Below are 24,287 nucleotides of genomic sequence, written 5' to 3'. Positions count from 1 at the left end.
GCTGTCACACTTGTCACAAGCCGCCGCTCGGCCTCTGCCCGATCCCAGAGTGGCCTGTCCCACAGGTGCGAGCAGGCTCCAGAGACTAAAGCAAAGAGACCGAAGCAAAGACAACCATCCGTTGCCGGCCCGCGCTGCGGGAAGGCTCAGCCTCTCTGCCCTGTCCTCCCCCTGCCCCAGCTCTCTGCGAGGCTGCTCTGGAGCGGAGCCTCCCCCCAACCCTGCCCTCCTGGCACAGCTGGAGGTGACAAGGGGAGGTGCCCAAGCCCCTCGGGGTGCCTGCAGCAGCGAGCCAGCTCCGGCACTGCCTCCCTTCGCCGGCCGGCGGGTGCCAGGGCGGCCACACACCAGGAGCGGGTAGAGGCAAGGCAACGTCACTCACAGCACTCCTCGGGGTTTTCGTCTGAGTTATCCCCACAGTCGTCCTCCCCGTCGCATTTCCAGGCCAGGGGCTTGCACAGCGTGTTGTTGCACTGGAACTCGTCCAGGGGGCAGGTGCGAACTGCAAGAGAGCACGGGGCAGGAGGCCGCGCGTCAGCCGGCAACGTCCGGGTGCTGCCACTCCTGCTGCCAGCACAGCTGGGGACCCTGGGGGGGCCGCGTACATGTCTGACCCCCCCGCCCCACTGGAACTGGGCTTAGTGGTGCTGGCACCAGCACCCCAGGGGAGATCTGGGGTTTGACAGGACCCTGCCGCGATGGCCGGCCCGCTGTGCTCCTGCACCGCTGCTGCCAACCCCACAGCCGCAGCATGGGCAGACAGCAGCCCCGTCACAGGCCGCGCGGCCACCCCACAGGGATACAGGGCACAGGGCGGGGGGCACAGCCAGCGAACGGGGCAGGAGAAGCGGCACGGCACTACCCTTACCTCCAGTGCCGCAGTCTTCCTCGTCGGTGCCGTCCATGCAGTCGGCGTCAGCGTCACAGCGCCAGCGCATGGGGATGCAGTGCCCGTTCTTGCACTGGAACTGGTCAAACTCGCAGCGCGGCGTGCAGTCTTTCTGCAGCGGAAAGGCAGGGGACAGCGGTCAGCAGGGACGGCCCGCACCGCGGCAGGCTCCTGCCCCGTGGCTGCAGCCCGGAGCGGGCCCTCAGCCCCCAGCTCTCCAGGTACCGGGGATGCCTCGCAACGTGAGGCGGACCGGTGGCAGAGGCAGATCTGGAGGATGTGGCCCCGCTCCCACATGCGGGCAGGGTGGCGGGGGTGCCGGCAGAGAGCCCCCCCCTCGGCACCGTACCTCATCGGAGCCATCCGCGCAGTCGTGGTCCCCGTCGCACTTCCACCTGCCTGCGATGCAGCGGCCATTGGCGCACGAGAACTCGCTCTCCGAGCAGGGCCGAGGTGCTGGGGACAGACAAGAGGGGGGAGTCCCCCTGAGCACGGGCCGCAGGGGTGGCAGGGCACCCTGGCTGACTGTCGGGGGGGGCACGGGACGATAGGGAAACTCTTTGGTGCCGCGGCACCGGGGAGAGGGTGGGCGCGCAGTCGGGGGGCAGAGCCAAGACCCCCGCCCAGCTCCAGCCCAGGGCTCCCTGCAGGGAACGGGGTCCACGGGGGGAACACCACGGCCACACAGACCCGGTTGTGGCAGCTCCCTGCCGCGCCTGGTCCTCGCGCCATTCCCCCCAGGGCGCTGCTGCAGGAGGGGACGCAGCAGAGCCCTGGCCAGGCCTGGCAGAGCCCGCGTGCCTGCGCGGCCGCTTCGCAGGGCAGTGGGGACAGAGCCCCCCGCTGGGCCAGCAGCTGGCACCGAGCTGATCTGCAGGACATCAGTGTGGTGTCCTGCCAGGGACGGCTCTTGGGACCTGTCCCCTCCCCAGTGGTGCAGGACGCGTCAGGGCAGACATCCCAGCTGGCTGGGAGAGCAGAAGCCGACAGGAGTGGATTTAGGGGTAGGGGGTGTACAGGCAGCGTAGAGGGGGGCAGATGGGCACGGGTTTTGGGGCCAAGAACAAGCCATGCGTGGGTCCCGGTGGTGCCAGGGAGCAGGACTGGACCCATCCTGCCTGCGGAGCCAGTGGAGGGATGTGCTGGTGGTGATGCTCTGTAAATCCACCTGGATTGGTCCAGTCCCAACCCCTCTGCCCTCACCTGGAACTTACTGTCTTCATTTTATTTGAAAGAGGCTGCACATGGGATTAAAAGATTTTGGCAGGAACCTACCTCTGAGCGCCCCATAACGACAGTGTGAAAATGGAGAAAAACATAAGATGAAGTGAAATGGCACAAACTCAAAAACACGACGTGAAAGCAACAAAAAAGAAAAAAAAATATTACACCCTAGAGGCTTCAGGGAGACAGGGGCATGTGGGTGGCCTGGGGTGGCAGAAGAGGGGGCTGGGTCTGCCAGGGTGTCCTGGTGCTGTCCCACTGGGCTCTGGAGGGAAGGGACGGGGTTCCTGGCTGCCCACAGCACCCCAAGGACTGTGTCACCCCCACAGACAGTCACGGTCCCCTGCTGCTCAACAGGACAGCGCTGGCACAGCTCCGCTAACAAGCGGCTGCTCATTAAGGGCAGCCACAGCTTCTCCAAACCGTCTGTCTTCCTGCACCCCTGGGCCAGGTTTGTGGTTTGGGTCCAGCTCGTTCCAGACAGACCACATCTCCCCTCCCGAGGGCAGGCCGTTCGCACAGCCGTCGGCAAACCACCTCAACGGGCACCGCCTGCCAAGCTGGAGCCAAGGCGCAAGGTGACGGCGTAAAGCCGAGCCGCTCCACGGCCAGCCCTGCTCCACCACGGTGATATCCAGCAGGCGAGCGTGACCGCACGATGAGCAGGACGCTGCCACCCACGGGGGTGCTGAGCTTCGCCCCGTGCCTTTCACCTGCTGCCACTTCTGGCCTCTCCCCAGTGCGGCCAGGAGCACCCGGGACCGAATTATCCAGACCTGTGGGGCCAGGAGGCTTCCACCCAAGGGCAGAAGGCTGCTCCCAGGGCTCCCCAGGTACCAGCCCCCAGCCAGGCCATGGCTCCCTCCCCGTGCGGCAGCCGGGTCACTCGCAGGTAGAGGGCTGGGGGGACCTGCACCGCCCCCTCTGCACCGCGCTCCAGGGCTAGCGAACGCTGGTGAGTGGCACGTACTGCAGCTCTCCTCATCCGAGTTGTCCCCGCAGTCGTTGTCATAGTCGCACTGCCAGCGCCCCGGCACGCAGCGGTTGTTCTTGCAGCGGAACTGGTAGGGCTCGCAGGTGCGTTCGTCTGGGAGGGACAGGGACAGGCATCGGCATCACCCGCGTGCACAAACGGGAGCAGGCGTGCCTACGAGCAGGGCGGGCAGCGCTGCTCCCTGCCGGGCAGCCACACCAGAAGCCTCCCTCCGACCCAGCCTCGCCCACACTGTTTAGGAAAACAAGCAGATAAAATGTCCCCAACACCCGGGGCACTCGGGGATGGAAGGACATGAGGCACCCTCAGGGTTCGTCTCCCCAGCCCCAGCCCTTGCTCACCGCATTCCTCCTTGGGCTCATCGGACCCGTCCCCGCAGTCATCCTCCCCGTCACACTTCCAGCGCGCTGGGATGCACCTGCCCGAGTCCTTGCACCGGAATTCATCCACACCACAAGTCATTTGTGCTGGGGGGAGAAACAAGATGACACGCACATGGGGAGGGGAGACGGCATCGGCACTGCCCGGTCACATTTCCTTCCCGAACGCCTCGTCCCCGCAGCCCGGAGCCGCGTGCGGCACCCCTGCACGGTACAGACGGGGCAGGACGCCACCCTTTCATGCAGTCCTCCGAGAGGAACATCTCGATGGGACAGATCCAGGCAGAGCCACATCACCCGCTGCCCGCAGCACCTGCAGCTCTGCCGGGACTGAGCAGGGACCCAGCTCCCGCAGGCAGACGCACGCAGTTGACCGGCCGCAGCGGAGCTCCTGGTGCCTGGAGCCACCCAGCCCCCTTCCCGCAGGCTGCTTACTGCAGTTGGCGGGTTCGTCGGAGCCATCCACGCAGTCGTTGTCCCGGTCACACACCCAGACGCGGGGGATGCAGCGCTTGGTGATGGCACACTGGAACTGGTTGGGGGCGCAGGTCACCTCCGCTGCGGGGGGAGAGGCAGAGTCAGGAGAGGCAGCGGGCAGGCAGGGCTCTGCCAGCCACCGCCCCACAGAAACCACCCCACAATGCGGAGAGGCCCACAGATGCTCTAGGGATCAAAGCAAAGCGCTCAGGCTTCCTTGGTGACCACGTGCACAGGAGAGATGGGGAAAAAAGCCTTCCGATGGCCTCAAAGGGCTCCACTGCTCCTCGGGACAGAGCAGCTGCATGGAGATAAGGCAGGGAAACAACAAGATCCCTCCGCCGTGCAGAAGGCTCAATGCAAAGCCATGGCAAATACTGAACTTGCCACTCTGAGGGAGGTAAGGATTTGGTTTCTACTAGGAAACAGCAGTGTCAATAGGGGCTGCAGGGCGACGGTGGTCAGAAACTCTAAGCAGAGCAGGGTAAGGAGAAAGCTCCGTGCCCAGGGGTAGCATCACCCAGAAAGCCACTCTGCTGGTAAAGACAATACCCAAAGACACAGATCTGATGCAGCACTCCTCACCCCTGCCCCATGTAGGTTCCCCATCCTAACAGGCTGAACAGCTCCCCACTTACGGCAGTCCTTCTCGTCCTCGCCGTCACCGCAGTTATCCTGCCCGTTGCAGCGGAAAATGCCGGGGATGCAGCGGTTGGTGTTGGTGCATTTGAACTGGCTGGGCAGACACACGTGGATATCTGGGAAGGGAGGTCACGCCGTCAGAAGCAGAGACAGCACCTCTGCTCTAATGGGGTGCTGCAGCCCTGCTGGGGTTCGAGGACCACGAGGGAGGGTGGGGAACCTACCACAGTTGGCCTCATCCGAGTTGTCCTGGCAGTCGTTGTCTCCATCACAGATGAAGGCTGGGTTGGTGCAGATCCCGGTGGAGCACTGGAACTGCCCCGGTCTGCACTTGAACTCAGCTGTGGGGAGAGGAGGACAGGGTGAAACGTCTGCTCTGGGGAACATTTTCAGGGCAAACCTTAACCTCCCCCTCTTTCCCCTTTGGGGCCCTTTACAAGGACTCAGCAACCAGCACGCGCGACGCTGGGCTCTGACGGCTGCGAAGCGAGCAGCAGCCGGCTGCTGTCTCCCATCGGGCTACATCTTAGGCAGGGAAAGTGAATTATTATGCTCCAGGCTCCATTAACAGGGTAACCTTCCCCTTCACCAGTGCTGTCCCTCAGCCAGGACAGCAGCAGGGCTTTCGAGGACCAGCTGCGGAAGCAGAGCCCGGCTGCTCTGGCTGGCACGGAAGTGCCGTGGGCTGTTCATGCCCTCCAAGGGCCAGGCAGCACAGCCAGGGAGCTGGGACACGGTGGGCTGCAGGCAGCCCCCTCGGCACTCACGGCAGTCCTCGGGCTCATCCGAACGGTCCCCGCAGTCATCCTCGGTGTCGCATTTCCACCAGAAAGGGATGCACTTGTCATTCTTGCAGACAAACTGCGAAAGAGGGACAAGCTTGTGAAAGCGGCTCAGATGGTGACCCCGGACAGGAACGGAGGACCCCAGGTGGCATTGTCCCCAGGGCACCCCCTCTGCCAAGGGCCCTGACCTCCCTGCCGTCCCTTCCCAGACACTCCTGTATCTCGGTGCCCCAGCCTGTCCTAAGCCCTCCACCCCGAGTTCACCCTCCACAGCCTCTGGGGTTTGGGGAGGACGGCGGACAGGCAGCGCCACTCCAGAGCTGCCTCCCTCGGACACCCCAGGAGCTGCAGTCTGTATGTGCTGGGAAGTGCCACAGGAGGGAGGTGTTGCCCACGCCAGGAGAAGGCATGTGCAACGCCACCACCCCGATGCACGGCGCCTGCACCAGCGCTCGCACGGAGCTGCAGCAGCCGCTGCTGCTGGAGCGGGATAGAACCTCGCAAGAGCGACGTGCACGCAAGCCCAGGCACACGCTTGCCATGGGGACATCTCCACAGGCAGGCTGGTTGTTACCTGGCTGGCTGTGCAGTTGGAGACACAGGTCTTGCCATCGCTGCCCAAGTAGAAGTTGGTGGGACAAGCACATTTGTGCCCCCCGCCCGGCGAGAGGAGGCAGAGGTTGCTGCAGCCTGCGTTGTTGGTCTTGCAGGGGTGGTTGGGAACTGGGGAGATGGCAGGGAGAGAACTGCAAGTCAGACCAAGGGGGAGGACCCGAATGGTGCACGACCCCCGAGCTGTGAGCCCCTCCTCACCACGCACATCCCTTTTTGCACCCCACTCTCCTAGCTTGGCGGCCCCTGGCCTCCATTTGCACCCTGTGCCCTGCCCTGGCCCTCCTGCGCTGCTGCCCCGGGCTCCTCTGCAGAGCCAGGGCCCCCCGCACCCCCCCATGCCTGCGGCTCACCGTCGGGCTGGCGGTACGGGTGGTAGATGTGGATGTCCATGGGGCGGTGCAGCGTGCTGATCAGCAGGGTCTTGTTGGCACCTGTGGTCTTGTGGGCTCGGTTGATGGACTTGGTCTCCCAGTCAGTCCAGTAAATGAAATCCTCAAAGAGGGTGAGGGCGAAGATGTGCGGGATGTCCTGGCTCAGCACTGCAAGGGGGAGAGGGTGGGCTCAGCGAGGGGCTGCCCCCAGCCCTCCCACCCTGCCCGCAGCCCCACGCAGCACAGCCTCTGCGCAGGGTCAGCTCTGCTAGGGAGCAAACGCTTCCACTTGCTCAAATGCACGGAGGAGCTCCTGGAAGTGGGGATCCCACCCCAGAATCCTGGCTCCACACCCCCAGGACCAGTCCTAAGACCCCCCGAGGGCCTGGAGGAGCCCCAGCTCTCACCCGTGTGCCTGTTGGAGCCGTCGAGGCTGGCGAACTCGATGTAGTCCTCCCGCGCATCGGCCCAATAGATCCGACTGTTGATGTAGTCGAGGGTGAGGCCGTTGGGCCAAGTTATCTTGGTGTCAACAATGACGCTGCGGTTGGTGCCGTCCATGCCAATCTTCCCAATCAGGGAGTGGTCACCCCAGTCTGTCCAGTACAGGTAACTGGGAGGGAAAGAGAAGAGCAGAGCGAGGTTGAGTCCTGCGCAAGCCAGAGCAGTAGCCACGCATGGGCATGGGGGTGCCGGGGAGGGAGAAGCAGCCAGGTGTCCCGGAGGGAAGGCCCTGGCCCCAGCAGCAAGGTGGCAGAAGGGCCCCCTGCCCCAGCCCTGGGTAGAGGGGAAGGTCCCGGAGGCTCTCACCCGTTCTGCACGTCCACCACCAGCGCCCGGGGCTCGCGCAGGCCCGAGTTCACCAGCACCGTGCGGTAGGCGCCGTTGAGCTTGGACACTTCGATGGTGTCCCGCCCTTTGTCACACCAGTACAGGTTGCCTCCCACCCAGTCCACTGCCAGCCCATCGGGGTTACTGAGGCCAGTGCGGTGAAGAACCTGTTGAGAGAAAACGGAAAAGTAGGGCCTGGACGGGCAGAACCAGGTCCTTCCCTGGGCCAGGAATGGCCACGACATTTCCATTCCCCAGGGCACGGCTCCTGCCCAACTCCCTTTCCTCGCTCTGCTCTTCCCCAAACCCTCCCTGCCCACCGCTTTGGGGCGGCACGGAGCCCATCTGATTGGGATGGTGCTGCAAAACATCCCGTGGAGGCCTTGTGGGAACATGTGTGAACCTTGTAGGAACCTGTGGCGACCCTATGAAAGGGCTTGTGTCCCCTTCCCTGGTGACCCTGCGGCCAACCTGGGCCCCTGCAGGGAGCAGGGAGGGAGCTGCAGCCTGGGGGCTGCCTCTGTCCCCCACCTGAACGTTGCTCCCATTGATGTGCATGCGGCGGATCATGCTGCCCTGCGTGGTGACGTCTGTCCAGTAGATCATCTGCTCCCGATAGTCAAAATCCAGAGCCACTGCGTTGTTCAGGCCCTGGGAGGAAGGGAGAAGCACTGAAACCATTTCACCTGCTAGCACGGGGTGTCGGGGGCTTTAGAAAGACTAGCGAGCCCCCAGCCACAGCTCCCAGTCCCTGAGCAAAGTTAAAAGCACCCACAGACTTGTGTCGACCCTGCCTTATAAAGGGCTGCTACTGAAGAGCTGCTGCTTACACAGGACCCTGTGTATACTCACAGCACGAGCCGTTGTTTATACAGGGCCCGCTATCAGTGCGGGAAGCCAAGAGCCCAGACTCCTGGGCTGGGAGGTTTTGTGTGCGCTGGACCCGCTCCAAGCCCCAGCTGCAGACCCCAACCCCGCGGGCTGGTGCCCCCCTCCTGCTCCGCACCTGCTTGAGCAGCGTGTAGTTGGAGCCGTCCAGGTTGAGCTTCCGAAGGTAGTACCGGTTGGCAAAGATGAGGAAGGGCTCTTCATCTGCACAGGGGATCAGGAGACGCATCAGGGGCGAGCCGCCGGCACAAGGGCAGGCACCCGCCCTCAGCAGCACGCGGAGCCGCCTCCCCCCATGCCCTGCGTGTCCTGGCTCTCCTCCACGAGCCAGGTGCAGCTGCTTCGCCTCCGGAGCCCCGCGACCAACTCCAGCACTGGCAGCATCCCACTGCTGTCACGACAGCATCCCTGCCTCTACACCCCGCTCACCTGTGACAGCTTTACAGCTGGTGGGGTTGTCAGGTTTGAGCTTGTAGCCCTCTATGCATAGGCACTTGAAGCTGCCCAGAGTGTTGATGCACTTCTGGCTGCAGGGGTAGGTGGTGGAGCACTCGTCGATGTCGATGCACGTCTTCCCGTCATCCTTCAGCCGGAACCCGGGACGGCATCTGCACTGCAGGAGGCAACCAGGAGCTGTTAGCCACAGCCAGGGCCCGCACGCTGGGAGGTGAGGGGCAAGTGGGGACAGGCACGGGCAGAACAGCACACGCAGACGCAGGCTGAGTGCCCACGTGCGCACTGCGGAGCAGGGCAGAAGCAACGCTCACGCTACGAGGGCTGTGGAGGAGGCAGGGAGCACTGGGGCATCGCTCCAGCTCCAGCTGCGCAACCCAGCCAGCGGGCCTCTACCTTGTACCCAATCTTGAGGTCCTCACACTCCTGGGAACAGCCGCTCATCTTCTTGTTGAGGCACTCGTTGATGAAGCAGTTGAGCTCATCCGAGCCGTCCACACAGTCGTTGTTGTTGTCGCAAAGCAGCGCCTCTGGGATGCATTTCCCGTTCTTGCACAGGAAGAAGGAGTCGTTGCACTTGTTCTCTGCAGTGGGCAGGGAGGCAAAAGCAGTCGTAAGCACGAGCAGCTGGGCAGCCTCGCTCCCCCAGCCCCGGCCCCTGCAGGTACCTGGGCTGCTGCAGCGCGGGTTCTTGGGCGCCTCGTCCGAGTGGTCATGGCAGTCGAACTCGCCATCGCACTCCCACTGGCTGTTGCTGAGGCAGCGGCCGTTGGCACAGCGAAACTCATGGGGGCCGCAGGTCGGGTACTCTGCGGGTGACAGCGGGCTCAGGAGGCGCCCCCCACCACCCCGAGCCGGCCAGCAGCGAGCAGGGCGCCACGCAGCCGCGGCATGGGTGCTCAAACCCTCCTCAGCCCGCCTGGGGACAGCAGAGCAGCACCGGGCCGAGGAGGCCAAGGCAGGAGGCTTTGGACCTCTCCAAAAAACGTGCAGCACCAGGGCGGGTGTGTTGCAGGGCAGCTGGGGAGAAGGCAGCTCTCCTGCGGCTGTCCGGCACTGCATCTGCCCGCTCCCTCTGCTCACGTCCCCCCACTCCGCGCTGTGACACCTACCACACTCGGGAGACTCATCCGAGCCGTCGCCGCAGTCGTCGTCGTGGTCGCAGACAAAGTGCTTGGGAATGCACTGGCGGTTCCCGCACATGAACTCCCGCTCATCACACGTGTTGTTGTACACTGCAACGAGGCACCGCTGTCAGCCCCTGCTCCCCACGCCCCCTGCAGCCCTAGGGGCAGACCACGAACTCTCCTGCTGCTCCCTGAGCCCCAGGCGGTGGGGTTGAGCCCCCAAGGCAGCTGTGCTCCTCCCCAGCTCCAGCCCTGGCCCCACCACGCACGCAGCCCTCTGAGGACTCACAGCAGCCAGCAGCGAGGGTCTCGTCGGCTCCATCGGCACAGTCCTTGTCTCCGTCACAGAGCCAGCGCTCTGGCACGCAGACATAGGTGCCTGGGCACTGGAAGGATCCTGTGCTGCAGGTTGTCAGCCCTGGAGAAGGGACAAGCGGGAAGAAAGCTGCTGGAGAGCCTGCGCTCCTGGGCTACGCGCCCTCGTGTTCCAGGGTGCCCCAAAGTAGGGAATCCAGGAGAGCAGCGAGGATCATGGAGCAGGAGGGCAGGGGTGGGAGAGGGAACGGCAGAGGTGGGAGTGCGCAGGGACGGGGCAGCATCGTGGGCAGGGACGGGGAGGTCAGAGCAGGGGCTGGAGCAGACTCACGGCAGCGGCTGTCCTCGTCAGAGCCATCCCCACAGTCGTCTGCCCCGTCACACACCCAGAGCTTGGAGATGCAGCGGTGGTTGTTGCACTCGAACTGCACGGGGTAGCAGAACTTGTCTGGGAGAGGAGAGGAGGGGCTCAGAGCCGGGGCAATGCAGCAGGACGGACGCAGCAGCAGCACGTGGCCGGGCTGAGCCAGCTGGGTGCTAGGGCTCGTGCTGGCGATCCTGCTTGCCCAGACTTGGCAGTGCCCCCATGTGGGATTCCCTGCTCTGGAGCTGGAGGGGGGGTTCCCAGTTCCTGGGTACTGTTGGGGGTTTGTTCAGGGAGGTTGGAACAAAAACCATCACTCAAATGAGCTGTAACTGGGCACCCCTGAAGTGACTATGGATACGTGCACATGCTGAGCAAAGAAACGTGCAAGGACATTTGTTTTGGTCACGGTTAAAAGTCTGCGCCTGTGGAATAACACCACAAAGAGGAAGAATCTGGAATCTGGTTCTTGGCCAAGGGATCTTGGAGAGAGGAGAGGTTCCTGCCTCCCTCTGTGCTCTGCCTGCTCTTAACCACCCCATGCAACGGCCCCTGAGTCCCTTGCTCTCCCCACCCTGCCGCTCACTGCAGTGAGTCTCGTCTTCTCCATTCTCGCAGTCGTCCTCTTTGTCACAGGTCCAAGTCATGGGGATGCACCTCCCGCTTGGGCAGGCAAAGTAATTGGCTGGACATCTGGGTTCCCTCCCACCTGGTTTGGGAAGAAAACGTCCGTAAGCTTGGTGGCACAGCCCCCCGCTGCCCGGTGGGACCCCAAAGGGAGCACCTGGCTGGAGAGACAGTGCGACACCCACGTCTGGGGCCGGAGCCCAGCCCGCACTCCCCACTCCTTGCCCCGCTGCTCTCACCAGGGCAGTTGCGCTCGTCTGAGTAGTCTCCGCAGTCGTTTGCTCCGTCGCACACCCAGCTCGGTGCATAGCACAGGGAGGTGTGTTCGCACTTCTGGAACGTGGTCCCCTTCACCCCCAGCTTGAAGTAGCCACTGCAGTCAGTGGCGGCTGCAAGAAAGCACAGCACAAGCCCCGCTGACGGCCCTCAGCTCCGGCTCCCGCTGCCGGCACAAGCCCTGCGCGCCCCACATTGGCACAGGGCAGCCTCTGACCCACGGGTCAGAGCCCCAAGCTGCTGGAACAACGCTGGCTCTTGGCACCTCACAAGGCTCCTCTGACGGCTGTGGGGTGGTGAGAGGCTGAGCAGCATGCAGGTGGGCTGAAGTGACAGGGACTAGGGTGGCTCCCAGCAGAGGGAATAACCTGGGCAAGCCTCTGCTGGTGGGGAGGAATCAGGAGCTCGCTCCTGCCCCGACTCAGCACCATTCCCGTAGACCACAAGGCAATACAGGGCCCCAGCACCCCAGCCCACAGACACGGAGGGCGGAAGCATCTCCAAAGAAGCGACAGCAGGTCAGAGCTGGGGAGGCAGCAGGAAGAACAGGACACGGTCAGGGCACTCACTGCAGTTCATTTCATCCGAAGCGTCCTCACAGTCGATGAACTGGTTGCAGCGGCTTGAATTGCCAATGCAGGTCCCATCCCGGCAGCGGAACTCGGTAGCAGCGCAGCTGGTTTCTGCAACGAGGGGGAAGCCCCCGCAGGGGATGAGGCTGGGCTGGGGACCCAGCGTGCACAGCCACCCCACTGGCAGCGTGGCATGCGCACACCCAGCCCAGCACAGCCACAGACCATCGATCCTGCGCTCCCAGGTCTATGTCCCCTCTCGATGGAGACCTGGCTCCCTTCTGGCTCATGAACTCCACCTGCCACATCTGAACTTGTCTGCTGAGCTGGCCTTTCGCTAGCAGGCCTGGGCGGGCTCAGAGATGAGCATAACCTCCACAGGCAGTTCTAAAGCAAGCAGCCAGGCTCCTACAAAGCTGCAGCTCCGAACGGATGCCGCCCTTGGCGTGCTTGCGTGCCCTTTTCTCAGGAGTGCAGAAGTGGGGAGCAGTGATGCTGCACCTCGCCTCTGCCTCGTGTTCTCCCCAGATCTCAAACCGCTATTTTCACCTAGCTCCGGGTGTTGCGCTGCCATTTGTGGGAGTTCTTCCTCCCAGCTATCAGGGAATGAGTCTGACAAAGCGGTGCAGTGGAAGTATGATTTAGACCTTGACTCTCCATCAAGCCCCAGCTCTGCTCTGATCCCGTCAAGCTGAAGGTAACCCCTTCCCGACGCCTCTGTCCCTGTCCCAGACAGCTGACGGAGCCCTGGCAGGGAGCCAGGCAGCCTGCTTACTGTTGCAGGGCACTTCGTCCGAGTTGTCCCCGCAGTCATCCACGCCGTTGCACCAGTAGCGGCTGGCGATGCAGCGCCCGTTCATGCAGTGCAGGTAGCCCTTCTTGCACTTGCGGCTGCCTGCGAGAGAGAAAGGATGGTGAGCGCCAGGGGAGAGCCAGAGCAGCCGGGCTTGTCAGCGACTTGGGACCTTCAGCAGAGGAGAAACTGCACAAGCACGATTAGGAAACAGATTCCCTTGCGCTGTCCTGGCAACATCACTGCGTTAAGCTTGGCCTTTGCCCAGCAGAGATCCTCTCTGGCTGCAGAGCAAGGGTTGCTGTCAGAATAAGGGTGCTGTAAACCCCATCAGGACGGCTCCAGGTGTCCCCTTCTCCACCTGTCCCCCGTGCCCCCAGAAGAAAGTTCTGGAGCCCTTAAAGCCTGGCTGGTCCCAGCCTTGGGAGGGCAAAAGGGATGAAGAGCACCAGAGGGACACGAAAAGACGCCCATCCACGGCACCCAGGAGCCCCGGCACCCTTTGCCTGGTGGAGCTGACAGCTCGAGCGGGGTGCCTGTGCGCGTGCGTGTGTGCGAGCAAAGCAGCAAGAGGAGGAACCTTACTGCAGTAGGACTGCTTCTCGTCTGACTTGTCCTTGCAGTGGACCACGCCATCGCAGGTCCGGCTGAAGTCAATGCAGTCGCCGTTGCCACACTCAAACTCGTCGTGCATGTTGCAGGTGGAGTTCAGGGCTGCGGGGAGCGCAAGGAGAGTCAGCTCCGCCAGGAGGAGCAGGGCCCCTCTTCCTCCACCCCTTCCCATCCCACCAGCTGCTGGCTTCCACCTCCCCTCCACCTTTGCAGGTGAAATCCTCCTGCAGGACGCGCTCGCCGCGGCAGGAGCAGTTGACATGTCCTTTGGGCGTCAGCAGGCAGAGGTCCTGACAGCCACTGTTGTTCACCCTGCATGGGGACAGCTCACCTAGGAGAGACAGAGCAGTCACGCCGGGGACAACCCCAGCAGTCCCCTCCCCTTGTCCTCCCTGCGGGGGCATAGGAAAGGTGCGGGCTCCTCCTTGGGCCCTTCTAACAGGGCTATGGGGGGGATGCACGTGTTTGGGAGCAGCCAGTCTCCCCAGAGCTTGCAAGGAGGATGTCCTGGGAAAGGCACACGTGGGGAAAATTCCCTCTCCAGCCTGCACAGGGCTTGGAGACGGACGTGCCCCGGGCATGAGGGTCAACAAGGGACGATCACAGGACAGAAGGGACACGGGGTGGAGTTGCAGAGCTGTTTGGCAGGGGGATGAGAAGCGCAGGGGAGGGGGGCAGAGGCCTGGCTGGGGCAGCAAACGGGGGCGCACGGTGGCAAGGCCACGGGGTGGCGGGTGCAGTGTGGGGTGTCCTTACAGCTGTCGGTGTCGTTGGCCACGGCGATGATGCCCATGGGCTGCTGGGGGATGTCCACGCGCAGAAGCTTCATGTCAGTGCCCACGTACTTGTTAGCCCGCTGCACAGCCCTGCGCACCCAGTCTGTCCAGAAGATGTAATCGCCATAGACAGCCAGGCCAAAGGGGTGCACGGGCTCCGATTTCAGGATCACCTGCCAGACATCGGCAAAATATGAGCACGAGGGACCCTGGCTACAGGACAGCCCCCAGCGCTGCCCCGACCGCAGCCTGTCCCCGTCTGTTTGCGCTGGGGGAAGCCCAATGCCCCCGTGCCAGGGGAACAGCTCTGCTCCAGCACCCTTCACCCTCATCCCCGACGCCTGCCAGGTCTGGACTCACGTGGCGATGGGAGCCATCATATTCACAGCGCTCGATTTTGTCCAGCGTGGCATCAGAGAAGTAAATCTTCTCAGCCCTGTGGTCAATGGCCAGCCCGTTGGGTGTCCGTATGTCCTGGTCGATGATTATGAGGACGTTGGAACCAGACAGGGTGGCACGCATGATGCTGGGGTGCTGCTCGTTCCAGTTGGTCCAGAACATCAGGCTGGAAGGGAAGGGACACGGAACCTTTGCAAACCTCAGCTCTCTGCCACATGTTTGGCTCAACCCGCCCCTCTGCTGCCTAAGGGTTTCCAGGGCCTTTGGGATAGACGGGGACATCGTCCGCACATAGAGGGGGCAGGAGGGGGATGAACGAGGACACAATCGCCAGCTGGACAGCGTGGTACTCCCTGTACCGGGATGTGCAGGGAGGGACAGGGCCTTTCCTTCCTGGGGTCTGATGTGCTCTGCTGGGAGCCAGCGCCTGTCCCGCAGGAGGGGGTCTGGGTCCCTTGGACCCTTCGGGCTGACAGACCCGGCGGGGGCGACGCCGCCACTCACTTCTGGCACTCATCCAGCACGAAGGCGCGCGGGTGGTCGTCTCCCGACATGGTGATCACCGTCTCCCTCTCAAAAGCCCCCAGGCGGCTCTGATCCACGGTGTGGCGGGTGATGGTGGAAGTGGTGTAGCTCGTCCAGTACAGTGTGTCCCAGCCGCGGTGGTACGCCAGCCCCTCCACCGAGCCCACGTCTGCAGGGCGAGAGGATGGGCAAGGGTGAGCCTCTGGCCCAGGATTGCCTCCAGCCCCTTGCTCCTGCAAGGCTCCTTCCACGCAGCCAGTGCCAACCGCGATGCTCAGCCTGGGCTTACTGCTTTTAATTACACCCCAAAACATCTCTCAGAGGCACTGGCTGCTTGTTAGCACTGCACCAGTGCAACAGCGCGGGGCAATAAAGAGGGAACTCAGCAGGATAGGGCTGGTGGTTGGACATGCAAGTGAACCAAGGTCCCAGAAGACTTCAGGAGACCCCTGAGCAGAGCTTTGCTACAGATCAGGTAGCTACATCTCCTTGTCAGAAGGCTGAGGAACATTCACCTATGATGAAACAAAGACTTCAACTTGGCTTTCAAGCCAGGGCTCTACTCGTCTTTCCCACAGGGGCTGGCCTTGCTTCTGGTCTCCTTCTTCCTGCAATCTGATGCTGCAGTGCTCAGAAACTCACTCACGGTGTCTGCTCCCACTTCTAGGGACGGGAGAACCGAGGCCCAGAGGTGACGAGATAAACTTGAACTGCGCACCCATCCTTCCTCCCCATTAATGATCAACAAAAGGCTTAATGAACCAGCTACAAAAGACGGGACCTGCTCTCCTGATCTCAGTAGTAAAAGCTATCTCGAGTGCCAAATGTAAATACAGTCATTAGTGAGCACATTTATAACCCTTGCTGGAGGTTTTCCCTAGCGATGCAGAGCAACAGACACGGTCTTTTCAACAGCTGTAGGAGCCAATAAAACTAATCAAGTGCAAACCAAGGGCTTTGAGGTGAAGACAGGGCCAGGCTGTGGCAAGGTTTGCTCAGCCTTGATGGGTCTGTCTTGGAAGTGAAGTGCAAACATAGAGCAGATCCCAAGTTTGCTGCAGTGTCTTGTTTCTAGAGCACAGCACACCCACAAGCACGCCTAAGCCTCGTGATACGCTTTCCTTGCCAGAACAAGCTCTGCAACTGCTCCTTGCATCCACGTCCTCTACCACAGAAGAGGCTGCTGCCACTTCTAGAGGCTCCAGTAGAAGATTTCCCAGCTGAACTCTTAGCAACTGTCACTCAAAATGCCTCTCAAAAGCACCAAGGAACGTTAACAGGAAAACAAACCCTTGGGTGAAGTAAGAGGGTGTTCAGGAGGAAGCAGAAAAGGGGTCTGAGGGCAGATGCCCTGGGACACTCACTCTCCACAATGGTCTTGCGTCCCGTGCCGTCGTCATTGATCTGCTGGATGTTGCCGAAGTGGATGTCGCTGTAGAAGATGCGGTTGCTGCCCTTGGAGCCGTAACGGTAGTCGAAGGCCAGGGCGATGACGTTCTTCATGTGCTCTGCATCCTCGAAGGGCTTGATGGGCGCGTTGAGGTTGTTCTCATCCGACAGGTGGATGCTCTTGAGGATGGTGCGCTCCGAGTACAGCAGGTAGCCGTCGTAGTCCCGGCAGCTCACGCCGTCCTCAGACAGCATGCCGTGGGCGCAGGCGCACGTCCGCTGCCCGCCGCCCCGGAACAGGCAGAGCTGCTGGCAGCCCCCGTTGTTCTGGGCACAGATGTTGGTGCCTGGGCAGAAGAGAGGGGAGCTCAGAGGACTGCGCGGGAGATCACAGAATCACAGAACGGCCTGGGTTGAAAAGGACCTTGAAGATCACCTAGTTTCAAACCCCCTGCTCCGGGCAGGGTTGACAACCGCTAGAGCGGGCTGCCCAGAGCTGCATCCAGCCTGGCCTCGAATGCCTCCAGGGATGGGGCATCCACAACCTCCCTGGACAACCCGTCCCAGTGCCTCACCACCCTGTGAGGGAAAAACTTGCTCCTAATATCTAACCTAAATCTCCCCGTCTTAGTTTAAAACCGTTTTAGTTTAAATAGTTTAAAACCACTTAGTTTAAAACCATTCCCCCTTGTCCTATCACTATCAACACATACAGACAGGCGTTCCCCGTCGTGTTTATACGCTCCCTTCAAGTACTGGAAGGCCGCAGTGAGGTCTCCCCGGAGCCTTCTCTTCTCCAAGCTAAACAAGCCCAGTTCCCTCAACCTTTCTGCAGAGGAGAGGTGCTCCAGCCCTCTGATCGTCTTAGTGGCCTTCCTCTGGACCCGTTCCAAGAGCTCCGCATCCTTTTTGTGCTGGGGGCCCCAGGCCTGCCCGCAGTGCTCCAGGTGGGGTCTCACAAGAGCAGAGGGGAACAATCACTCCCCTCTCCCTGCTGCCCGCCCCTCCGTTGATGCAGCCCAGGATACAGTCGGCCTCCCGGGCTGCAAGCACTCACTGCCGGCTCACGTCCAGCTTCTCGTCCATCAGGACCCCCAAGTCCTTCTCCGCGGGACTTCCCACTCCACCCGAGTTCCCACTTGGCAGCTTTGCACCTCTGCCCGTGCTCCCAGAGGAAGCAGGTGAAGAGGGCTCAGCCCACTGCATTTTTCTTCCGCATGCTCTTTCTCGAGGACACAGCAGCCTGTCTGTTTCCTTCCCCCACCTCGCATCCGCCCGTCGTACCCAGCCCAGCCAGCAGCGGGTGCTGAGCGGCGCCGCAGCAGGGTGCTCAGCTCCCCGACATACCCTTCTGCCTGGCCCGGTTGAAGACTTTGATGTCCTTGAGCTGCACGCCGATCCCCGTCCGCAGGGACACCGATTCAGTAGCATTGTCCTTGCTGCCTCTTTTAATGGAGCCGTTCGCATGAGTCCTAAAAAAGAGAATCGCTGAGCGAGTGACGTGGGGCGCTGCTCCGAACCTGTCCCCCAGCACCCCCAGCTCCCCTCGTCTGCCTCATGAAGCCAGCGCCCAGAGCACCCCCAGCACCACGGGGCCCGCCAGGAGCCGTACCTGTCACTCCAGTAAATGTAGTCCTCAAAGACAGACACCGAGAACATGTCCATGTTGTTGCTGGACAGGACGACCTCACGGTTTTCTCCCGTCTCCAGGTCAATTCGCTCAATCTTGTCGGTCCGGGCATCGCACCAGTACAGCTTCCCGTCCTGAGGAACCAGCCCAGTCGGCAACACGAGCGCACAGACCCTAAAACACGCTCCACGCCTCCCACCACACCCAGCAGAAGGCCCTAGGGTTTGGAAGACCACCCCGGACCATTTCCCCTATGCTGGAGAGGAGCCTCCAGCACCCTGCGGAGGGCAGGCAGGTCCCCCAAAGGCCCGGCTGCTGAGACCCTTCCTGCGGGCCCTGCGCAGTCCTCGCCAGGCCCTGGGTCGGCCCCCAGGTGGCTGCCGTACCTCATAGTCGACGGATATCCCGTTGGGCCAGCTGATGCTGACGTTGACCAGCACCATGCGCTCGGTCCCGTCCAGGCGGGACCGCTCGATGCGGGGGTACTGCCCCCACTCCGTCCAGAACAGGTACCTGCAGGAGGGCGACAGGGACGTGACCACGGGGCCGGCCAGCAGCGGCAGCCTTGGACGAACACCTCTCTCCCTCCCTCCCTCCTCCGTGCCAGGGCCTAAACGCGGTCCCCTGGTGAGCAGCCAGCCTCCCGGACACCAAGGACTCGCCGCCCGCACTGTGCCGGGGAAGGAGTGCTGCATTATGGCTGGATGCGGCCCAGGAACCAGCCCCGCGTGCCAGGCACTTAAGGCACGGTTCTCCGTCCTTCCCCTTCCCTCTCCTCTCTCAGTGGCACTGCCCAAAGCCGGAGCCATCCTGGGGAGGCTCCACTCAGGTTTTCTGAGGTGCCTGGCACCCGCGAGGTCAAGGGGTGCTGCTGGGAAGCAAGCTCAGCACGTTGCTGAAGGGGCAGGGAGGCCCAAGGGGTTCGGATCTCCTTGGTGCGGCGCAAGGCAGGAGACCCACGAGTCCCGCTTCTCTGCTGCACGCAAACCCCAACGGTGCCTCGGGAGGGGTGGCAGGGGTCCCAGCGCACGCCCACCCTCCCCAGCAGCCCTCTCCAGGCGGCTTTGCGCAGTCCCTCACCCCTTCTCCGGGTGGACCGTGATGGCCCGCGGCTTGTCCAGCCCCTGGGAGATCACCACGTAGCGGAAGGACCCGTTCAGCCTGGCCACCTCAATGACATCGAAACCCTGGTCTGTCCAGTAGATGTTTCCTGCGGAGAGGGTCAGTGAGCACCTCGTGCCTCCCACTCCCCCGCCGCCCCCTCCCTGCCTGCCCACCCCCCTCACCTGCGATCCAGTCCACGGCGATGCCCTCCACGCGGCCGATGCCGTTGGTGACTACGTCCTCCCGCCACGTCTGGTCCCTCTTGGCCCGGCTGATGGTGCTCAGCCCCATGTCCACCCAGTATATGGTGTCGTTCTCTGAGGGGGGCCAGGTGGGAGGGCTCCCATCAGCGACCGCCTTGGGACTGCCCAAGGACAGCGCAGACCTGGGCTGAGCTGCACCCCACAGCCCCAGCGTGGGGACCTGAGCCCCCTCGGCCGGACAGGACGTGCTCTGGGGCAGGTGCTGCCATACTGGCGCGGGGCGACCACCCCTCCTGCCCTGTTCTCCCCTGCCCCAACCCCGCCAGCCCTTGGTTGGCCCCCACAGCAGAGGCAAGCCCCGGTGTCCCGCTCTTAGATCGCACGTCACCTGCGTGGAAGTCAATCCCCACAGCCAGCGAGGTCCCCGACACGGGCACGAGGGCATCCGACTTGTCGTTGGGGTCCAGGGGAATGCCGCGGATCCCCTCGTGGACCGAATACAGGAGGAAGGAGCCAACACCTGCGACAGAGACAGGGACAGTGAACGTCCCACCAACAGACCCAGTCCTTCAAGGGGCAGCCACAGCTCATGGAAAGCCACGCGACTGCAGCACCACGGAGGAGCAAACGCCCAGCAGGGCCGGTGCGAGGGCTCCACCCCGGCGCTACGGCAGCGCCCAGCATCCCCATCCCGGGCAGAGGGCCCAGGACAGCAGACGGACCAGCGGAGCAGCGCTGCCGGACACCGAGCACCTGCTCCTGCCCACGGTGCTGCAGCTCGGGCGTGCTACAAGAGCTTTGCAGCACGCTGGTTACGCATGATGGAGGGATGCTCCTGCTTCGCTTGGGTCTCTGCCTGAGAGGGGACTAAGCAGGATGAACTTACGGAGGAAAAGGTTATCCTCCCCTGATCGGGGTGGGATGGTTTTCACCAACACAACAGGCAGGGGAAGGGATGGAAAGTACTGCAGGAAAGAACCGAGAATTGATGCAGCCGGGCATGAGGCCCAGGACTGCTGGGCAGGAGAGGGGAAACAGCAGAAAAGCCCTTCCCGGCTTCACTCTGAACGGGGCTCTGACCCAGCAAGGTCCTGCCTAGCAGCTACTTGGAGGCTGCAAGTTCAGGAGGGGCCTGTTTAAGGGCTGCTGATCCCCACCAAAGCCTCTTTATGGGGTGCTGACCCGCTGAGGGACAGGGTTGGCACAAGTGCAGCCAGGACTCCTCCCAGAGCCGCCTCCAGCTGAGCGCTGGCAAAGGCTCGGCGCCGCATTTGGGTCAGGGCAGCGTTTGTTATGCAGTCCCTGCCCTGACCCAGATGGTGCGGCAACTTCGCCAGCCCCGTCCAAAAAGACCGAGAACATTTTGCACACAAACAGCCTTTGAGAGGCCCTGGCAGCAAACAGGGCGCGGGGGGGCTCTTTCCTCCTGAAGGTGACAGTGGCAAACTGGGCAGAGATTTGGGAACTGCAGGGCAAACGCTGCGGGAAGCAGCTGGGAGAAGCCGTTCGCTCCCGTCGGGGCAGGGAGACCGCACCGGGGGGGGACTGCAGTGGGGCCGAGGATTGGGACTGGGCAGCCCCGCGACTTCAGTGACCCGACCCCGCCACCGACAGCAAGCATTTCATCTCCCCTTTGAGAGCTTCTGCTTCAGCTCCCACCACGCAGCCGGTGCTGGATGAGGTGTTTACCACCCCCCATGCGGCACATGAGCCTCGGTGCCTGTCCTGCGAGCAGCTCGGCCCCGTGGCGTGCTGGTCGAGCCACAGGGGCTCTGCTCTGAGGAGGTGCACACAGACACGGGGACGGGATGGGTGCGCTCACCTTCGCAGGACTGCTGTCCACTTTTCAGACTGTAGCCAGCAGTGCACATGCAGGACCGGGAGGTCTCCGAAGTGGGGAGGCAGAGCTGCGAGCAGTCGCCGTTATTCATGCTGCAGGGGTTGGTCCCAGCTAGCACGGAGAGAAGGAAGGGTAAGGGCTGGTGTGGGGCTGGGCGCAGGGGCCAGTGCTGAGACACGGGGGCTCTGAGCCCATCCCCAGCGCCGCGGGCTCTCCACCAGGAACATACGCTCACCCTGCTGAATGCTCTCGTCGTACACCTTCATGTGCATCACCAATGTGGTGCTGTTGCGCAGCACGGTCACCTCCGTCCCGTCCTTCTTGTTGCAGGTGCCCATCCTCTCCGAGGCCTGGTCAGCCCACCACAGCTTGTCCCCTGGGAGGAGGGGAGGCAGGAAGATGCAGCAGCTGCCCCCGTCCCCTCCCTCCCCAGCAGAAGAGCTCTTCCCCTAGCAGGGCAGAGCCGTGACTCCACGCAGATTTACATGCAGTGGCATGGAAGGAAGGGGCTGAGCCCAGCCTTTAACCGAGCTGCAACCCCTCCGCAGCTGCTGGAGGTGGCAGCACGCAGCCTGTGCTCGGGCAGGGCCAGAAGAAAGGGCAAGGGCTTCCTGAACCACCCCATCACGCTGCCAGCTCTCACCCATGATGGCCAGCGCGGTCGCCTTGCTCAGCTGACCCTTCACAGACTCGATCACCTCCAGGTTGCTGCCATCCAGGTTGCATCTGTTGATGGTGCCGTTGCCAGAGCTGATCCAATACAGCTTGCTCTCTGGGTAGTCAATGGCCAGGCCTGGAAAGCAAGGGAGCCTCAGCGTCAAAAAGACACGAAGGGACTGTGGCCGTCCGGGAGGGCGATGCAGAGCAGACGGGGTGCCTGCAGGGCAGGGCGACATCCGTACCAACGGGCCCCTTCTGGTTGGTGAAGAGCAGCGTGCGGTTGCTGCCATCCATGTTGGCCACGCTGATGTTGTCCCCATCTGTCCAGTAGAGTTTCCTACAGCAGGGAGGGACCAGTGAGCACGCTGGGTCGAGCCCAAAGAGACGGCCCACACCTCTGTCCACCAGGAACTCCACTCTCCCAGCCTCCCCAACCCAGCCCCACCAGCACCCACCACCGCAGCGTGCTCGCCGGGCTCCCTCAGCTCGGGCAGGCTGATGGCCTCGTCCCCGGTGCCGCGCCTGGGATGGAGCCGGGTCACGCACACAGCCCAGCCCCGCAAAGCCCCGCGCGGTGCTGCAACCCCTGCTCTCTCGTGCACACCCAGAGCAGCACACGCTCACAGGTGCGCACGTATCCACAGCCTGTTCCTCACGTCGGCTCTCCTACACACGCATGCGTGTACTGGAGCGCAGCCCGCTCCTTCCCACACGCCGGCAGACGCACACCTCCTAAGCTGCAGCCCCATCTCCTCCTCTCACACCTCCTACGTGCACTGACACACACGAAGCGCAACCTGTTCTCTCCTCCGCACCATGCACGTGCACTGCCAGGCGCGCTCACACGTGTGCCTGCACGCACTCCTTGTCCTTTGACGTTCTCAGCTCGAACCCTGGGCTGCTGGCGCCGCACGCCACCACCCCGAGCACCCCACCGCCGCTGCTGGATGAGACCCACCCTCTGAGGGGGTGAACCACCAGGCAGTGGGGCTTGTCCAGCCCCTGGATCACCGCGTTCTTGAAGGAGCCGTCCAGGCGGGCGACGTTGATCTGCTTTTTGTTGGCATCGTAGCTGGTCCAGAAGAGGTTTCTGGAAATCCAGTCTACAGAGAGGCCGTGGGCGTTGGGCAGGTCTGAAAGGCAACAGGAAGAGAGACAGGTTAGTTGTGAGGATGGGGATGGGACAGTGCTCAGGCCAAAGAAGAAGGCCAGTTTCATGGACCCGAAGCCTCCAGAGGCCCGGGAGCAGGCGCGCAGGGCAGCCATCTCCCGTGCCCACCTGCCGAGACAACGGTCTCCACGCCAGTGCCGTTGATGAAGGCTCTCTTGATGGTCTGGGTGCGCACATCAGACCAGTAAATGCGCTGCTCCAGGGCATCGTAGTCCACCACCGTGACGTTATCGATGTCGGGCACCGTGAAGGAGATGATGTAGTTGTAGTAGGGGTTGTCAATGTCCACGCCCCGGATCTCCATCTGCCGCGCGTACAGCAGGAACTTCTTAAACTCTGGGGAAAGGAGCGAGATGGGGCTGCGGTGGGACCTCAGCCAGCTCTGCACAGCTGGTCTGAAGCACTGGCGTGTCCTGCTCCCACCCGGACCCCGCTGGGAGCCCTGGGCACATCCCTACCGTAGCAGGTCATGTTGTCCTTGTCCAGCTTCATGAGGTGAGGGCAGGCACAGGACAGCGTACGGTTGTAGTTGATGAGGCAGAGGTGGGAGCACGGCCCTTTGCCCCCGTTGGCTTCACAGGGGTTAGGAGCTGCGAAAGGGACACAGAGTCAGAGGTGTCCGTGCCACCGGGGCCGCTGCCCGCGAGGGTCTCCCCGCAGCGCTCCCTGGCCATAGCACCGCTGCCGCTCCCCCGCCAGGCCTCACCCAGGGGCTGCCGGGAGGGGTGGTACACCTGCAGGTCGAACGGCTGCGTGTTGGTCCTCTGCACCACCGTGACATTGTGCCCCGTCCATTTGTTGGCCTTGGCCAGCGTGTTGGTGCGCCAGTCGGTCCAGTAGACCTCGCCCCCATAGAGGGTGACGGCAAAGGGGTGCGACAGGTACTCGTGTCCCCGCAGCACCTCGATGTGCCCTGTCCCATCATACAGGGCTGAGTAGATGGCATCTGACCTGTGCCCAGCAGAGGCAGGGAGAGGGGGACAAGGCGTGAGACCCGGCAGGCAGCCGGGCAAGGGCCACCAGGCCCAGGTTTTTAATGGAACAGCCACAATCCGCAGAATCTAAGCAGCCTCCTCCTCTGCTCTGCGTAATGCTGCAGAGGAGGACGACCACCGAGTCACACCAGGGACTGCAGCCCCTGCAGCGGAGGAAACCCAGAGCAAAGGCTGGAAAACGTCACGGACACAAGCAGACCCCACAGAGCAAAGGCTTTTGCTCTGAGCCCAGAGGCCAAACGGCTGAACAACACAGAAGCCATTGGGAAGCTGCCAGAGCCGGGAGGGATGTGGGGGGGACAGCGACGCAGAGGGGACAGAGGCAGAGAAGCCTGTAGGAGCCGGGGCAGGGCTGAGGCG

General features: G+C 62.8%; 1 protein-coding gene across 4 annotated transcripts in view; it reads right to left on the bottom strand.

The window, feature by feature from the left end:
* The window catches only part of LRP1 (LDL receptor related protein 1), an 89,438-nt gene that overhangs the window by 7,349 nt on the left and 57,802 nt on the right, over nt 1-24,287 (bottom strand). For 3 of the 4 annotated variants that reach the window (XR_014575828.1, XM_083814522.1, XM_083814524.1), the window contains 45 exons: nt 23,639-23,883; nt 23,391-23,522; nt 23,041-23,268; nt 22,720-22,894; nt 22,004-22,098; nt 21,745-21,894; nt 21,337-21,477; nt 21,084-21,212; nt 19,650-19,781; nt 19,241-19,375; nt 19,035-19,164; nt 18,341-18,467; nt 17,937-18,088; nt 17,672-17,796; nt 16,300-16,671; nt 14,915-15,104; nt 14,372-14,576; nt 13,992-14,184; nt 13,441-13,566; nt 13,209-13,337; nt 12,606-12,725; nt 11,828-11,941; nt 11,222-11,371; nt 10,930-11,064; nt 10,323-10,439; nt 9,966-10,094; nt 9,662-9,784; nt 9,218-9,358; nt 8,946-9,133; nt 8,526-8,709; nt 8,215-8,300; nt 7,740-7,859; nt 7,188-7,375; nt 6,785-6,990; nt 6,357-6,545; nt 5,966-6,114; nt 5,374-5,467; nt 4,831-4,947; nt 4,603-4,722; nt 3,923-4,045; nt 3,449-3,574; nt 3,084-3,200; nt 1,239-1,345; nt 869-1,001; nt 383-502 (listed from right to left, as the gene is read on the bottom strand). Coding sequence is in view for 3 of the 4 variants with exons in the window: in XM_083814522.1 (XP_083670648.1) it covers nt 383-502; nt 869-1,001; nt 1,239-1,345; nt 3,084-3,200; nt 3,449-3,574; nt 3,923-4,045; nt 4,603-4,722; nt 4,831-4,947; nt 5,374-5,467; nt 5,966-6,114; nt 6,357-6,545; nt 6,785-6,990; nt 7,188-7,375; nt 7,740-7,859; nt 8,215-8,300; nt 8,526-8,709; nt 8,946-9,133; nt 9,218-9,358; nt 9,662-9,784; nt 9,966-10,094; nt 10,323-10,439; nt 10,930-11,064; nt 11,222-11,371; nt 11,828-11,941; nt 12,606-12,725; nt 13,209-13,337; nt 13,441-13,566; nt 13,992-14,184; nt 14,372-14,576; nt 14,915-15,104; nt 16,300-16,671; nt 17,672-17,796; nt 17,937-18,088; nt 18,341-18,467; nt 19,035-19,164; nt 19,241-19,375; nt 19,650-19,781; nt 21,084-21,212; nt 21,337-21,477; nt 21,745-21,894; nt 22,004-22,098; nt 22,720-22,894; nt 23,041-23,268; nt 23,391-23,522; nt 23,639-23,883 (6,707 nt within the window). In the remaining variant the exon portion in view is untranslated. The remainder of the gene's footprint in view (nt 1-382; nt 503-868; nt 1,002-1,238; nt 1,346-3,083; nt 3,201-3,448; nt 3,575-3,922; nt 4,046-4,602; nt 4,723-4,830; nt 4,948-5,373; nt 5,468-5,965; nt 6,115-6,356; nt 6,546-6,784; nt 6,991-7,187; nt 7,376-7,739; nt 7,860-8,214; nt 8,301-8,525; nt 8,710-8,945; nt 9,134-9,217; nt 9,359-9,661; nt 9,785-9,965; nt 10,095-10,322; nt 10,440-10,929; nt 11,065-11,221; nt 11,372-11,827; nt 11,942-12,605; nt 12,726-13,208; nt 13,338-13,440; nt 13,567-13,991; nt 14,185-14,371; nt 14,577-14,914; nt 15,105-16,299; nt 16,672-17,671; nt 17,797-17,936; nt 18,089-18,340; nt 18,468-19,034; nt 19,165-19,240; nt 19,376-19,649; nt 19,782-21,083; nt 21,213-21,336; nt 21,478-21,744; nt 21,895-22,003; nt 22,099-22,719; nt 22,895-23,040; nt 23,269-23,390; nt 23,523-23,638; nt 23,884-24,287) is intronic. The other variant, XM_083814523.1, reaches the window with a different exon arrangement.

Source organism: Anser anser (assembly GCF_964211835.1).
Source record: "Anser anser genome assembly, chromosome: 30".
Lineage (NCBI taxonomy): Eukaryota > Metazoa > Chordata > Aves > Anseriformes > Anatidae > Anser > Anser anser.
The sequence above is the reverse complement of the archived record's forward strand: the minus strand, read 5'-3'. Positions and strand labels throughout refer to the sequence as shown.